This window comes from Schistocerca gregaria, chromosome 2 (assembly GCF_023897955.1).
Source record: "Schistocerca gregaria isolate iqSchGreg1 chromosome 2, iqSchGreg1.2, whole genome shotgun sequence".
NCBI classification, from domain to species: domain Eukaryota; kingdom Metazoa; phylum Arthropoda; class Insecta; order Orthoptera; family Acrididae; genus Schistocerca; species Schistocerca gregaria.
In genome coordinates, this window is record NC_064921.1 from 372,404,995 (window position 1) to 372,420,734 (window position 15,740).

The window sequence follows — 15,740 nt, forward strand, 5'->3', positions numbered from 1 at the left end:
TACTTTTTGCAGAATCTTGAACAGCTTGCACCATTTTATATTGTCGAACGCTTTTTCCAGGTCGACAAATCCTATGAACGTGTCTTGATTTTTCTTTAACCTTGCTTCCATTATTAGCCGTAACGTCAGAATTGCCTCTCTCGTGCCTTTACTTTTCCTAAAGCCGAACTGATCGTCACCTAGCGCATTCTCAATTTTCTTTTCCATTCTTCTGTATATTATTCTTGTAAGCAGCTTCGATGCATGAGCTGTTAAGCTGATTGTGCGATAATTCTCGCACTTGTCAGCTCTTGCCGTCTTCGGAATTGTGTGGATGATGCTTTTCCGAAAGTCAGATGGTATGGCGCCAGACTCATATATTCTACACACCAACGTGAAGAGTCGTTTTGTTGCCACTTCCCCTAATGATTTTAGAAATTCTGATGGAATGTTATCTATCCCTTCTGCCTTATTTGACCGTAAGTCCTCCAAAGCTCTTTTAAATTCCTATTCTAATACTGGATCCCCTATCTCTTCTAAATCGACTCCTGTTTCTTCATCTATCACATCAGACAAATCTTCACCCTCATAGAGGCTTTCAATGTATTCTTTCCACCTATCTGCTCTCTCCTCTGCATTTAACAGTGGAATTCCCATTACACTCTTAATGTTACCACTGTTGCTTTTAATGTCACCAAAGGTTGTTTTGACTTTCCTGTATGCTGAGTCTGTCCTTCCGACAATCATATCTTTTTCGATGTCTTCACATTTTTCCTGGAGCCATTTCGTCTTAGCTTCCCTGCACTTCCTATTTATTTCGTTCCTCAGCCACTTGTTTTTCTGTATTCCTGATTTTCCCGGAACATGTTTGTACTTCCTCCTTTCATCAATCAACTGAAGTATTTCTTCTGTTACCCATGGTTTCTTTGCAGCTACCTTCTTTGTACCTATGTTTTCCTTCCCAACTTCAGTGATGGCCCTTTTTAGAGATGTCCATTCCTCTTGAACTGTGCTGCCTACTGCGCTATTCCTTATTGCTGTATCTATAGTATCTCGTCATTCCTTAGAACTTCCGTATCCCACTTTGCGTATTGATTCTTCCTGATTAATGTCTTGAACTTCAGCCTACTCTTCGTCACTACTATATTGTGATCTGAGTCTATATCTGCTCCTGGGTACGCCTTACAATCCAGTATCTGATTTCGGAATCTCTGTCTGACCATGATGTAATCTAATTGAAATCTCCCGGCCTTTTCCAAGTATACCTCCTCCTCTTGTGATTCTTGAACACGGTATTCGCTATTACTAGTTGAAACTTGTTACAGAACTCAATTAGTCTTTCTCCTCTTTCATTCCTTGCCCCAAGCCCATATTCTCCTGTAACCTTTTCTTCTACTCCTTCCCCTCCAATTGCATTCCAGTCGCCCATGACTATTAGATTTTCGTCCCCCTTTACATACTGCATTACCCTTTCAATATCCTCATACACTTTCTCTATCTGTTCATCTTCAGCTTGTGACGTCGGCATGTATACCTGAACTATCATTGTCAGTGTTGGTCTGCTGTCGATTCTGATTGGAACAACCCGGTCACTGAACTGTTCACAGTAACAGACCCTCTGCCCTACCATCCTATTCATAACGAATCCTACACCTGTTATACATTTTCTGCTGCTGTTGATATTACCCGATACTCATCTGACCAGAGATCCTTGTCTTCCTTCCACTTCACTTCACTGACCCCTACTATACCTAGATTGAGCCTTTGCTTTTCCCTTTTCAGATTTTCTAGTTTCCCTACCACGTTCTACCTTCTGACATTCCATGCCCCGACTCGTAGAATATTATCCTTTCGTTGATTATTCAATCTTTTTCTCATGGTACCCTCCCCCTTGTCAGTCCCCTCCCGGAGATCCGAATAGGGGACTATTGCGGAATCTTTTGCCAATGGAGAGATCATCATGACACTTCTTCAACTACAGGCCACATGTCCTGTGGATACACGTTACGTGTCTTTAATGCAGTGGTTTCCATTGCCTTCTGCATCCTCATGTCGTTGATCATTGCTGATTCTTCCGCCTTTAGGGGCAATTTCCCACCCCCAGGACAAGAGAGTGCCCTGAAATTCTATCCACTCCTCTGCCCTATTTGACAAGGCCGTGTATCCGTGGTCTAGGGGTAGCGTCTTTGATTCATAATCAAAACGTCTTTGGTCCTGGGTTCGATCCCCGCCACTGCCTAAATTTTGATAAATAATCAGCATTGGCAGCCGAAGACTTCCAGCATAAGAAGTCAGCCTCATTCTGCCAAAGAAGGGATACCAAAACAAAAGTGGATGTCTCTCATAAACTTCAGAATTCACTTGTCCCACGAGTTGGTAAAGTCTTCAAAAATTGCAGACTCACTGGAACTGTCAAAAGACTCTGAGTGTGACACAGGAGTATGTCAGCAGTTCTGATGAAGATGAGCAGCATCAGCCCACAAAACGAAGACGAATTGTACCAAAGTCAACTAGAGAAAGCAAATGTGACATGGTTGACCACCTTCCTGAATATATTGAAAGTAGTTTTGCCTCAAGGTGTCAGTTACCAGAGTGCAAGTCACATTCCCGCATAATGTGTAAAAAGTGCAAAGTTTATTTGTGCTTATTAAAAAACAATTGTTTTGCTGAATTCCATAAACATGAGAAGTAAGGTGTTCATAAAATGTAATGTGTACATAGAAATGAGAAGTAATGTGTACATTTTTCATTGGTAATAAAAATATGAAAATACTATGAGATCAGCATTTTTTTCTCTGTTGAGACCCAATGTACACGCATGTGTACATTCAATTACTCAAACATTATATAAAACAAAATTTCAAAATTAGTTTTTTTGTGTTACTTTGACATCAGATGCACAAAAAAAACAACTGAAACATTTTTCCATTCTATGTTTATCTTTGGGACTGAAGAGGATATATATATATAATATATATTAGTTGCCTGCTGAGTATCAGACTGAAATCAAAGGTTCCCCTCTGGCATTTCTTTGTGAATGTGAAAAAATATAAGGCGTTAGATTGTTTTGGATTCATGTTGAACTTTAGTTCACAGTATTGCTGGTTTAGTCAGCAAGTTCTCAGGATGGAGGAATATAAGAGCATATAATACCCAGTAGAACCATGTCTCTTTAGTGCTGTTCTGGTTTCAAACTGTGCTTCAGGTTGAGAATAAAGGGTAAAGGTGACTGCAGGCAGTATTACAATTTTGACTTCATACTTTGTCAAAATCTCCACAGTATCTATTCCTGATGGTTGACATTAGGAAACATAAAACAACCAATAGTTTGATGTGTCTTTCATGCAGCAAAGATTTATTTTATAACAATACAACAAAAATATACAGAAATTTTACAAGTTACTAGGCTGAACAACGAAAATTTACACTTTATATCAGTTAGTTCCCATGTATACTGCTCACATACATTTGCCTCATTTCTTTTTCACCATCACCCAAACATAACATAGTATCACATATAACTTGCAAGTAAATGATATATTTTATGATCATGTTCATATGTTGAACAACTATAACAGAAACCAAAATGAGAATGTTTCTAAGAAAACTGCTTAAATTATACTTCAGATATGTGTTAGAAAGAAACAGACTTACTGAAGCATGCACAGAATCCTCTTACAGTTTATTGCAGAACACTAGACTTCAGAAAATCTGTCAGTGGTAGTGTGTAATAAATAATTGTAGAGGTATGATTGGAGCTGATGTGAGATCTAATACTCTCACATCCAAGTGTCATTATTATTATTATTATTATGGGTAAAAGTTAGAGATTCTATTTACGAGTCATTTGAAATAGTACACAATCCCATAAAGTCTTATGTGTAAGAGCCTAGACCACTGCCATTCTGATAAATGCATGTGAAAACTTTAAATGTACGAAATATTTTTGTACATTTATACTGAATAAAGAACTCATACATTAACGAATTAACTAACAAAGTACGGAGTAACTATTCTTATAAGGTAGTATAAGGCACATAAATAATCTTGGAATGGTATAGTCACAGCATTTCAGCAGAATTAATGTGCTGGATCTCTTCAATAATAACGCAATTTGTTTCTTTTATTTACTTAAACTATGCACAATATAGTAACAATGGATAGAACAATACATAGACTGTATAATTAATATGATGCATAAATTTATGTTAGTACTGAAATAAATTCCAACAAGGTGTGTTAGCTTCATTGTAAGAAATTTCTGATTATCTGTTTATTATACCTACGGTTAAAATGAAACACTGTTTAACAAAATCGGAGAAATTGAAAATAACCTGAACTGTTCTCGTTATCAATAAAATCTAGCATGAGACGAAGTAGAAACTCAGCTATACTCACACCAGCATACAGTAATAAATACAATATAGTCCATACAATAAACATCAGAGGGTATACAGAACATACCTCTGTATAGTGTTCATAAATATCACCGAAGATCCTCACGGTTTATTTATTATGCTCGAAGATGTCCCTTATCGAAATCTTTTGTATAATTATCTTATCACACGGTCCCTTTTCTTTACACTATGCTGCTGACGGACGTGGGTGAATCCAACTATACACGAACAATCGTCCAAAGCGGGAGAGCAGTCACATCTGAGTAGCACATGGGGGGGGGGGGGGGGGAAGTCGCTCAGTCTATGAGGCTGAGCTTGCTGTTGGTCTTCCGCAGCTGCGCGCGCCACGGCATGATGGGCGCCGGCTGTTCGTCGTCCTCTTCGGTGCCCGGGTCGGGCCTCGACTCAGGGGGCGGCGTCTTGTTCTCCTTGTTGCTGCTGTCCACGGGTGTAGGGCCGCCAGGGGCCGCCTGCAGCCGCTCGTCCGTCTTGCTGGCTCGCTTCTCCTCTGGGCCGCGGCTCAGAGTCGATCTGTGTGAGACACAGTACGTGCAAAGTTTACAGTTAGATATTTGGAAGCGCGTTCCGACTTACCTGAAAAGGCAGTGCTATCTAGGGTGTCACTTCGTGTTTGTAAGAAATACATCTCGGATTTCAGAAGAGGTTTCCGGCATCTCACACGTTTGGATTCTAAGTGACGTAAGTGTCGGTAGGCAATCTACACTAGCTGATCAAAAGTACCCGATCTGAAGTGTTATACTGCGGACTTGACTACTAGGTGGACCCGCCACTATAAATGGAGGCGAGCATTATTCTACTGTCAGCAGAAAAGCAGTAACAGCAGGGATGGATCGTTCAGGAGAGCTCATAGACCTCAAACGTGGACTAGACAATAGATGTCATCTGAATTACAAATCCATCAAGGACACTTCGGCCCTTCTAAAGCTACCAAAGTAAACTGCGATGTGTTTGTGGAAGCAGACGTCGTGCACTGACGAACAGGGACCGTCAAACATTAAAGACTATGGTTGTGAAAAATGGTATGAAATGAGCGGAAGGAATCATTCATGAGTTTCAGAATCCACATAGCACAAAATACGTAGGGAGCTAAGAAGAATAGGGTCCATTTATCGAGCGTTACCCCGTAAGCCACAGATTTCTGTAATGAGTGCTAAGAGACACTTGAGGCGGTGTAAAAGATGACGTCACTGGACAGTGGGTGACTGGAAACGACGGATTTGGAGTGGCGAATCACGCTATAGGCTGTGGCAATCTAATGGAAGAGCTTGGGTTTGGTGAATAACTGGATAATTTCACCAGCCTTCATGTGTACGAAGAATGCAGTACGAAGGAGGAGGTGTTCCGGCGTGGCGGTGTTTTTGGTGGTTGGGTTGTGGTTTTAAGAAAATGCTAAATGCTGAAGCATAGGATCACATTTTACAGCACTGTAAGCTGCGCACAGTAGAGGAATAGCTCAGAGACGGTGATTGTATCAGCATGACAATGCGCCATGTTATAAAGCAGCATCTCTGAGGCAATGTTTTGTGGTCAGTAACATTCCTTAAATGCACTGGCCTGCGAAGAGTCAAGATCCGAAATCAGTGGAACATCTTTGGGATGAGTTAGAAGGTCGAATTCGTTCCAGACCCCACCGTAAATCACTGGTTTCGGCTCTCGGGGAAGAATGTGCTCCATTCCTCTAGACATTCAGACACCTCATCCAAAGAGTCCCCAGCAGAGTTCAAGCTGTCTTCAAGGTGAAGGGTGGACACATCCCTTATTGATGTCCACTGAACGGTGTCCAGATATATTTCTTCAGATAGCATAAGCCTGATTTCTAACTTAGCTTGCAGAGGTTGTAGACATGGCCTGTGTAGAGATTTTGTGTGATAGTGTAACCATGTGAGTATTGCTTGTACTGTCTTTTAACCTAAACTGACTAGTGAGTATGGAAATGGATGTCTTCTGTATGAGGTGTTGGCGTTATGTGCATCTAAAGAATTAATCAGATCGTAGGGCGAAGTTAAAGCCCTTTTACAGCTCCTTGCACTAACTGCGGAAGCTTGTTAGACAAGTAAGCCCTACATGAATGTATACCATCTTGTTCAGGTCTGGGTGAGGCAGTGTTCTGGAACATGTATTCAGTCGACAAGTAGTCACTTCGAATACTTTGTGCGAGACGTAGTGAACCATTCACAAAACGAAATAAATGCAAGTGTCATGAATAGGTGATTGAGTCGAAGTACTATCTATTACAGTTTAATAGCTCACAAATTAAGCCTTTATGGACTTATTTTGCTATAAGCTTTTCTTCTTACTTTTAAACGCGGATATTCATACTTATATTGCCCACAATACCAGATATAAATAAAAAACATTCATGCAAAGGATCAGCATAATTCCATACAAGTATATTAATTTAAAACATTTGTTTTTTCTTTAGACCAGTTAACAAACTCTATACCGTACTAAGAAATCGCGGAAACAGACACCATGTAACATCTAAATAACTAACTGCCGCTACAGCGAGGCTTTCAGTTGGCTTCATCATCAAAATGCATTACACTGAGTCTGCAGCGGATCATCTCAGCTCGTGCTCATCGTATTCAGACAGTCGCTTTTGTCATTTTTGTTCTGGTGATACCGAAAGTATCTCACACTGATGTGTAATCGAGTTCTGAGTTTTATAAATGAGCAGTTAACTTATTCACCATCTCGTGATACCATGCCGACCCTCATGGGTACTAGAGTAATGAGAATAGTTGTATTGTAAATGAGTGAAGCTCTTTTAAATACGTGTAGTATCAGTACCTGGTGCTGTAAACAAAGCAGAAAGTACAAATTCTACATTTCAGTGCTGTGGAATTAGCATTTGCCGTTGCAATTAGCCGTATGTGTAAGCGAATAGTACTGGGGGGGAGCGACTCAAAATAGTAGACAGTCTTTGGTGGTCATCTACCTTTGGACCAAGAGGATGAATGTCGTCATTCACTTGCCACTTCAGAGACGTTCCAGGAGTTGTAAATAATCACCATCAGCAACCAAACAGTTACGAGATGTCGAAGTGCTGGACAAACTACCATTGTCAGCGTATGCAGTCTGATACCTGCACACGGCGCCTTTAGTATCGCCGGGCTTTGCAATAAACGTCAGGCTCAAAAATGTTCCACAGAGAGACAGCAGGAGGCGTCACATCTGGACAGCTTGGTGGATGCCGAGGCTACTCTTCAAAGTGTCCATCGTCCAGGCAGGGCACTACCAAAGCAAGTCTCTAGCAACCTAGCTCTGTCTTTTTGTAGGTGAAAATCTCTCATCTCCAAACAGTCGTTGAGTGGCGGAGAAAATCGCTTTTTATAGCTTATCAAGGAACACCTGAGCTGCTAAGACACAAGAGAAAGTGGACCAGTCAAAAAGCGTAACAAGCGAACACACCATTAACTTTTCGCCGATTATCTTCCTTGTCCATGGTTTTGCACTTCACTTTGTAACCTTTGAAAGTCACTATACAATTTATCGACCCTACTCCTGCGTGGACACTAATTCAAAGACACTGCGGTGCTAACCCATTGTAAAAATGCACCGACGGTAAGTAGGCGAATTACTGATGACAGTCACTCACAGACGTTCATAAAATGAACGTAAATGTTGGTTTCAAATTCATCTGTATTAGGGAAAGTCAGCAGCACAGTGTTTACGAGCTGGAATGTGGATACACAGGTCAAGGTCGCTTCTAGGATTCTTATCTGTCAATTATCACTTCTTTCACCTCTGTTAATGTTTAATATGAAAATAACGAATTAATGTGGTCTCTCAGAGTTCACGATAAACTGCAATTTCCACTATAGGTCAGTCCTTCGAAGCGCGGAGGAAAGCAAAGGCATTCCACCTTCGGACGACCGTGCCCCGTAAAGCACTGCAGGTTCACATCACTCTTCGGATTGAGGACGGCATTGCCTTTAGGGTAACAATGATAACGAAAATGTAACGAGTTACTGAAGAGTGTAAATGTCCAGCGCTGTAAGTGCCAAATCTCACATTTATCGGGTGCACCAGAAAAGAATGTACATAATTATTTGTAATCAAAAACATTGATAAGATACTCTGATACAGCAGAACTAGTGCTGCTCACTTTATAAATACAAATAATGAGGCAAATTAGACATTAAATAATTTATGAAGAACATTCTAGGTGTCATGCCTTTAACTGATTAGTTCTGAGCACTAATAAGAATGTTTTTGTGTCAAGTGCCTTTAATACTGAGGCAATACGTTTCATTTGTTATAATACAAATACAGAAACACGACAGTAACGTTTTAACTTCTAGAACTGCAGTCAACAGAAACCATTTCTCATATCTCTTAAATTTTTTACAAGAGATTAACAAAATTAAATTTGAGAAAAAATCCTTCAGTGTTGTCTCCTGTTTCTTAGACAGCCGCTGTCTTGGGATCATTTGTTGCAAAGTTTACTGTAGAGTTCCCTGTCTTGTTGAGGGAGAAATAGCATTTTCCAGATTCTGTTCACTTCTCCAGCTTTTTTACTGTTTTTACAGTACTGATTGTCTCCTTCCAACACAGTGATGTTTTACTGACACAAATACAAGCTTACATGCACTCTGATTACCAGAAAAACTGTGCTCAAGCTGAATGGGCTCTTGGTCTACAAGGAAAGCACCACTTGCCACTACGTCGATGTTCCATCTAGTAATGAATCTTTTACAAACATTTTCTCCATCATTAGGCAGTTGAAACAAGAGAACACAACAGCACTGAAAATGCTATTTGTTAGAAAATGGCACTCAGAAGGTTTGACATTTCCACTCTTCAGGTAACGGCGTTGACAGAAATGGCGAGTGTAAATTCATTATGATAAAATTCCGGCAGCCCATATACTTGACAGCATTAAGATTCGTTTTAAGATAAAGTGGATCCACGTGCTAAGAACAGACACCGCCCTGACACTGAACGTACACTCTTTAGTTGCTCACAGAGGAGAGAAAGAAGTGTAGCCAAGGTGTAAAAGTGACGATTACTTGGGCACGCTTAACCATGGGAAATTTTGACAGGTCATTATCCTCTGTAAAGGAGCTATAACCCCATTAGCGACTGTGGCATGATTGACAACGTCGAACACTTTTTTCTGGGAGGCCGCCTCGGATACCACACGACTAGAGATCTTTCATTCAGAACTGGGAAATTCTGATGCCCGCCGCCCTCCCATTCATATGTCAAACCTTTCTTCATAACCAATGACATTGTTTCATACTGGTTTTTATGTGATGTTTTAATAGAAGGGAGTATAAAGGGAGTATATGTATTGCGTGGATTGCTTTTACGGCATTAAAAGTTATTTCAGAAGAGTAATATGATTTTTAATAATTTACTGTAAATTTATGTTCGGAGTATCATAACTGTACAGTTATATGTACGAGGAGTGTTCAAGTGGTATAAGGTCTCCAATTTTATTTTTCACAAAATAGTTACACAAAATACTTGAAATTTCTGTTATTTATCAAAGTAATCGCCATGCAGCCACAGGCACTTTTCACAACGTCGACGCCACGATTCCATGGCTGCTGTAAACTATTCTTTGGGAGTCTGTTTTGACCACCGAAAAATTGCTGGTGCATTAGCAGCACGACTGGAGAACGTGCGATCACAGAGTGTAATTTTCTTCGTTGGGAAAGTAAACAGTCGATAAGAGCCAGGTGAAGCGAGTCAAGAGAATGAGTAATTATTTCAAAGTTGTTTTCACAAAGACACTCCTGTGTTGTGTTCGCCCGAAGCACTGGTGTTTTGTCTTGATGGAAAACACACATGCATTCTTTTATGGATGTTTTTCTCGAAATGTTTGTTCTTTCAAACATGTCGCTAGCTAACACCTGTCGCGGTACTGCCCACTGAAACACAATGAATAAGAACTACGCCATTGTTGTCTCACGGCCACCATCATTTTGGGCTTGTCTCCTTTTATTCGGCGTCTATGTGCTTCCTCTGTGCCGACTGCCGTTTCATTTCAAGAATGCAAAACGGCATCCATTTCACCCAAAGACATAATTGTTGAAGAGAAAGTTTCATTCAGGCCGTCATCATGTGCCAGATAGCAAATTTGCTCGTGCTCGTTGAAGCCGCCCTTCAGCATCCGTGGCAACCTTCTAGAGCATTTTACGTCCGCAATTTCAGGTTATGACGCAGGAGTGTGCACATAATTCCATGGAAACGCTAACTGTGGAGGCGACACCTTTGGCAATCAATCCACGATCCTCCAGAATAACTGCCTCCATTGACCATGTCGTCAGATCGATTGTTGCGAGGCCGAGATAGTTTTGGTTTGTTGGCAAACGGCGTTCAATCGCGTTTCGACTGGCGCTCCCATGAACGCACATTCTACACATTCATGATACGATCATTACAATTCTCACTCAACTGTACATAAATTTCAGTGGGTGTGACATTACACAAATGGATAAAACGAATGATTGGTCGCTGTTCTTGGAATGAAAACGACGCCATTTCTAGTATCGAAACCACTCTTCACACTCGCTGCAGCTGCTTAAGTTCTGCGTGCCGTATAGTTTCCATCTGGGTCACGCACACATATTTAGTCTCCGCATAATGTAATGCAAACTGCATTTTTCTATGTGCCTCCAGTCCTGAGAAAGGAATTCGGAAATTTTAGAGCATGAACACTACTCAAGTATGCTTGAGGATGACTGAAAGAACACAGATCACAAAAATTTTGCATCACCTATTTATTTCGAATTTTATGGCACAGAAAATAAAAACTAGCTTCGAGGCATGAGTATATACTCATTTGGAATGTGTGCGTATCAGCATACGTTTTATGTAAAGACACAGTCGTCTGTTTCCCATGAGGGATTTTTCACAACACTCCGGAGCACCGTCAATTCGTGGTGGAACGCCCCCTAGGATGCATGCTTGAATCCGTGGTGGTATATCAATTATGAAATCATCACTCCAGCCCTGGCTCAAACTGTGCCACCTCTTAATGGTAATTCTTCGGAAGTCGCGCAGAGTGCGTGGTTTTTTTCGACGTCGAAAAACAGATCGTTTCAATCGATTGAACACATATTCGATTGAGTTCACATCCTGGTAAAAGTTAGGTCACTCCTTTCTGGTGATCCTGGCTTAGTGTAGGAACGTGTTCACGAGAAAAGCACACTGAGAGTGCGAGTTATCATACACTAAGATGAGGTTGTCACAAAAACATTGGCGATACGGTTCCACCATTCGTTTTCAGAATCTCCTCGCTGTACCGTGGGGCAGTGAGATTAACCTCTAATACCACGAGACGTGTATCGTGACCCCATGTAACGCCACCCCAGGACATCGCTCCACCACTACCTCGCTGCACATGTAGAACAGTGCTGGAGACGTCCGATACTGCCGGGTTGCCTCCAAACACATTGTCTGCGATTATCAGGTAACAAACAAGATCCAAGTTTCGCCCATAAACAACACGCAATGCCAACTCTGAGGTGTTCGTTCCACATGATTTGTTGCCCGCCCCTAACGGAGTCCATGGTGTGGTGGTGTACGACGTGGTGATCCCCATAGTCGTCGAGAACGGAGATTCGCATAATGCAATCGTCTCCTAAGAGTGTGATGCCACCCTGCAGCCTATTCGAACGCCAGATTCAGTTCTGGAGCATGGTACAGTGACTCAGAAGTCGTAGGTGTCGATGATGCTGTGCACCTGCCGAATGTGGGGGCGTGTGCGGAGTAAGTCCTTCACACTACCTGTCAGTTGGAACCGATTCCATGTCCACAAAACATCACTTTGACTTAGGTGCACACGTCGAGCAACTTCCCTGGCTGACAGACCCGACTATTGGTTGCTATTGTCTTTCATAGCGCGACGGATGTCCAGTCTTTTGTTCTACAGACGTCTCTAACGCGTCCGTAATGGTGCTTTACTTTCTACTGAAACGCGGTGATCCATTCTAGTGCAACGTTCTACCCACAGGTAACGCTCATTGTATCTGTGTGTACGTTTACAAACAATGTCAGAGGTGACCTTCCGACGTGTACAGGAATAATCACAATAAAAAAAAGTTCAAATGTGTGTGAATTATTAAAGGACAAAACTGCTGAGTTAATCGGTCCCTAGACTTACACACTACTTATACTAACTTATGCTAAGACGACACACACATTCATGCCCGAGGGAGGACTCGAACCTCCGGCGGGAGGGGCCGCGCAATCCGTGACACGGTGCCTCAAACCGCGCGGCCACTCCGCGCGGCAATAATCGCAACAGCCAGACACACCTGAGTTAGCTGTATCAGGGGGAAAGGAAGCAGGCTACTGACTTGGAGTCGTCCTTCTTGGCGAGCAGCTGCCGCTTCCAGGCTGGGATGGCCTGCAGCCTCTTTTCCTCGGCCTGGCGCGCCAGCTGCTCCTCCATCTCCTTGCGCGCGCGCTCCGCCGCCTTCTTCGCCATCATCTGCCGCTTCCACTCGGGGATCGGGTTGCCCGTTGCGTCCTTGTCCGGGATCTGCAACAAACACGGTTTCACTCGGAGCATAAAAATATATGAATACAATTGTGTCCTCCTGACGCACACGTAGCCAAATGTCCTTCGAGATTCAATAAGACAATGGTGCAAGAAGTGACACTCACAAGGGAATCTCCCCGTTGCATCCTCTCAGATTTAGTGGTAAGATGGCCCACTGGACAGTCTCTCACAACTGAACGCAGATCAAGCTTAACAACAGCAAGAAGGTGTACTGAACGATGAAGAAAAGCAAAATAGACACATGAAAAATGTTTTGCACCACCTCGGTTCCGAGAGTTCCGGAACCATTACAGAACTGGAATAGAGATCAACATAATTATCATTTCCGCCCTTTTTATTGCTCAGGAAAACCACACAGTGCATTTTGTGCCATCATACAGCGAGACCTTCAGAGATGGCGGGCCAGATTGTTGTACACACTGGTATCTCTAATACCCAGTAAGACGTCCTCTTGCATTGATGCCTGCTTGTATTCGTCATGGCACACTATCCACAAGTTCATCAAGGCTCTGTTGGTCCAGATTGTCCCACTCCTCAACGGCGATTCGTCGTAGATCCCTCAGACTTGTTGGTGGGTCACATTGTCTATAAGCAGACCTTTACAATCTATCTCAGGCATGTTCGATAGGGTTTACATCTGGAGGACATGCTGGCCACTCTAGTGAGTGATTTCGTTATCCTGAATGAAGGAATTCACGATGGGGCATCGAACTGTCGTCCTTGAAGACGAATGACTCGCTAATATGCTGCCACTATCGGCCGGAGGATGGCATTCACGTATAGTACAGCCATTACGGCGCCTTCCATGACCACCAGCGGCGTACGTCGGGCCCACGTAATGCCACTCCGAAACATCCAAGAACCTCCATCTTGTTGCACTCGCTGGACAGTGTATCTAAGGTGTTCAGCCTGACTTCGTTGCCTCCAAACACGTCCCCGACGGTTGTCTCATTGAAGGCATATGCGACACTCATCACCGAGTGAAGTGGCGCAACATCAGCACACTGGGCTAGCATTCGGGAGGAAAACGGTTCAATCCCGTCTCCAACCATCCTGATTTAGGTTTTCCGTGATTTCCCTAAATCGTTTCAGGCAAATGCCTGGATGGTTCCTTTGAAAATGCACGGCCGATTTCCTTCCCAATCCTTCCCTAACCCGAGCTTGCGCTCCGTCTCTAATGACCTCGTTGTCGACGGGACGTTAAACAGTAACCTAACCTAACCTAACTTAAGCGACACTCATCGGTGAAGAGAACGTGATGCCAATCCTGAGCTGTCCATTCGGCATGTTTTTGGGCCCATCTGCACCGCGCTGCGTAGTGTGGTGGTTGCATAGATGGATCTCGCCATGGACGTCGGGAGTCCTGAGGCTGCATGAAAAGCATTATTCAATATGGTGGCGTTGCTATCAGGGTTCCTCGGAGCCATAATCCGTAGGTAGCGGTCATCCACTGCAGCAGTATCCTTTCGGCTGCCTGAGCGAGGTATGGCATCGACGGTTCCTGTCTCTCTGTATCTCCTCCATGTCCGAACAACATCACTTTGGTTCACTCCTAGACGCTTCCTACTTCCCTTGTTGAGAGCCCTTCCTGGAGCAAAGTAACAATGCGGACGCAATCAAACCGCGGTATAGACCGTCTGGGCATGGTTGAACTACAGACAACACGAGCCGTGTACTTCCTTCCTGGTGGAATGACTGGAACTGATCGGCTGTCGGACCCCCTCCGTCTAATAGGCGCTGCTCGTGGATGGTTGTTTACATCTTTGGGTGGGTTTAGTGACATCTCTGGACAGTCAAACGGACTGTGTCTGTGATACAATATTCACAGTCAACGTCCATCTTCAGGAATTCTGGTAACTGGGGTGATGCAAAACTTTTTTTTGAGCGGTGTAAGCTTAACAAGTGCAATATTGAGCGAATACGAACAGCAGTGGCAACGTGGTTAAGTGGTCATGGTGCTGGACTATGAAGCGAACGAGCCGTGTTCAAAACTCTTTATTTTTTTTCACAACATTATGAACTGTCCGTCCAGTCAGTGAAATGTCTGTTCTCTTTTTGTAGTCATACTATACATTGGTTATAGAATATGAATCATGTGGTAAAAATGCGCTACCGTCGAAAGTAAACGTGATGAATAGTGAGAGTAAGAAAGATACCACATGGACGTCTCATAGAAATGATAACAACAAATAAACGGGTGTGAACTATGTCACAACAAATGAATTCAAGAGTCATAACTTACAAAACGGAATGCAACTTCGGAAACATTAAAAAGATATGTTTTCACAGAGCACAGAGAAACTGTGTGATTGTGAAACAGTTGCATGCATTTGTTGTAGCTTAAGTGACAAACTATTATGTCTTTATCATCTCCTTGGGAGTGATCACATTCATAGTTATACGAACACCTAAATAGAGCAAGGAGGCGTATCTTACTGACGCATCGGGCGTACAAATTAGGTGCGTCGGTAAGAGATTCTTGTCGTATGACACACGTATTGTCACTAATGCCGTGTATGACAAACCAGACGTGTTTTCCGATGGGCAATTCGGTGGACCTGCAGGCCTGTCATCAAAAGTGTGTTCTTCACATTCGAGAGGTACTTCCTTTCGGCTGCTAATAGAGTAGCTGTGCAGAATCAATTGTCATTATAGGTCCCTTCCTTAGACGTCGCTCTCGCAAACCGTTACACCGAACCCCGTGACCACTTAAAGACGGTGCCGTTTCTCTTGCAGGCTGTTCTATATTGCACTGCTTGCCCTTGAAGTGTTCACTGTTTTTATTTGGCTCTCTCTTTTTTTTCAGTTCAGTACACAGTGTTCAG

The 15,740-nt window shown here is 42.8% G+C and overlaps 1 protein-coding gene across 6 annotated transcripts in view; it reads right to left on the reverse strand.

Annotated features, from left to right (window-relative positions):
- Positions 1-3,313: 3,313 nt before the first annotated feature.
- LOC126319852 (espin) overlaps positions 3,314-15,740 on the reverse strand; it is a 569,186-nt gene continuing 556,759 nt past the window's right edge. For 5 of the 6 annotated variants that reach the window (XM_049993564.1, XM_049993548.1, XM_049993541.1 and 2 more), the window contains 2 exons: positions 12,710-12,894; positions 3,314-4,907 (listed from right to left, as the gene is read on the reverse strand). In XM_049993564.1, coding sequence (XP_049849521.1) covers positions 4,673-4,907; positions 12,710-12,894 — 420 coding nt within the window. In that variant the 3' untranslated portion in view covers positions 3,314-4,672. Of the gene's footprint in view, positions 4,908-12,667; positions 12,895-15,740 lie in introns of all 6 variants that reach the window. The other variant, XM_049993555.1, reaches the window with a different exon arrangement.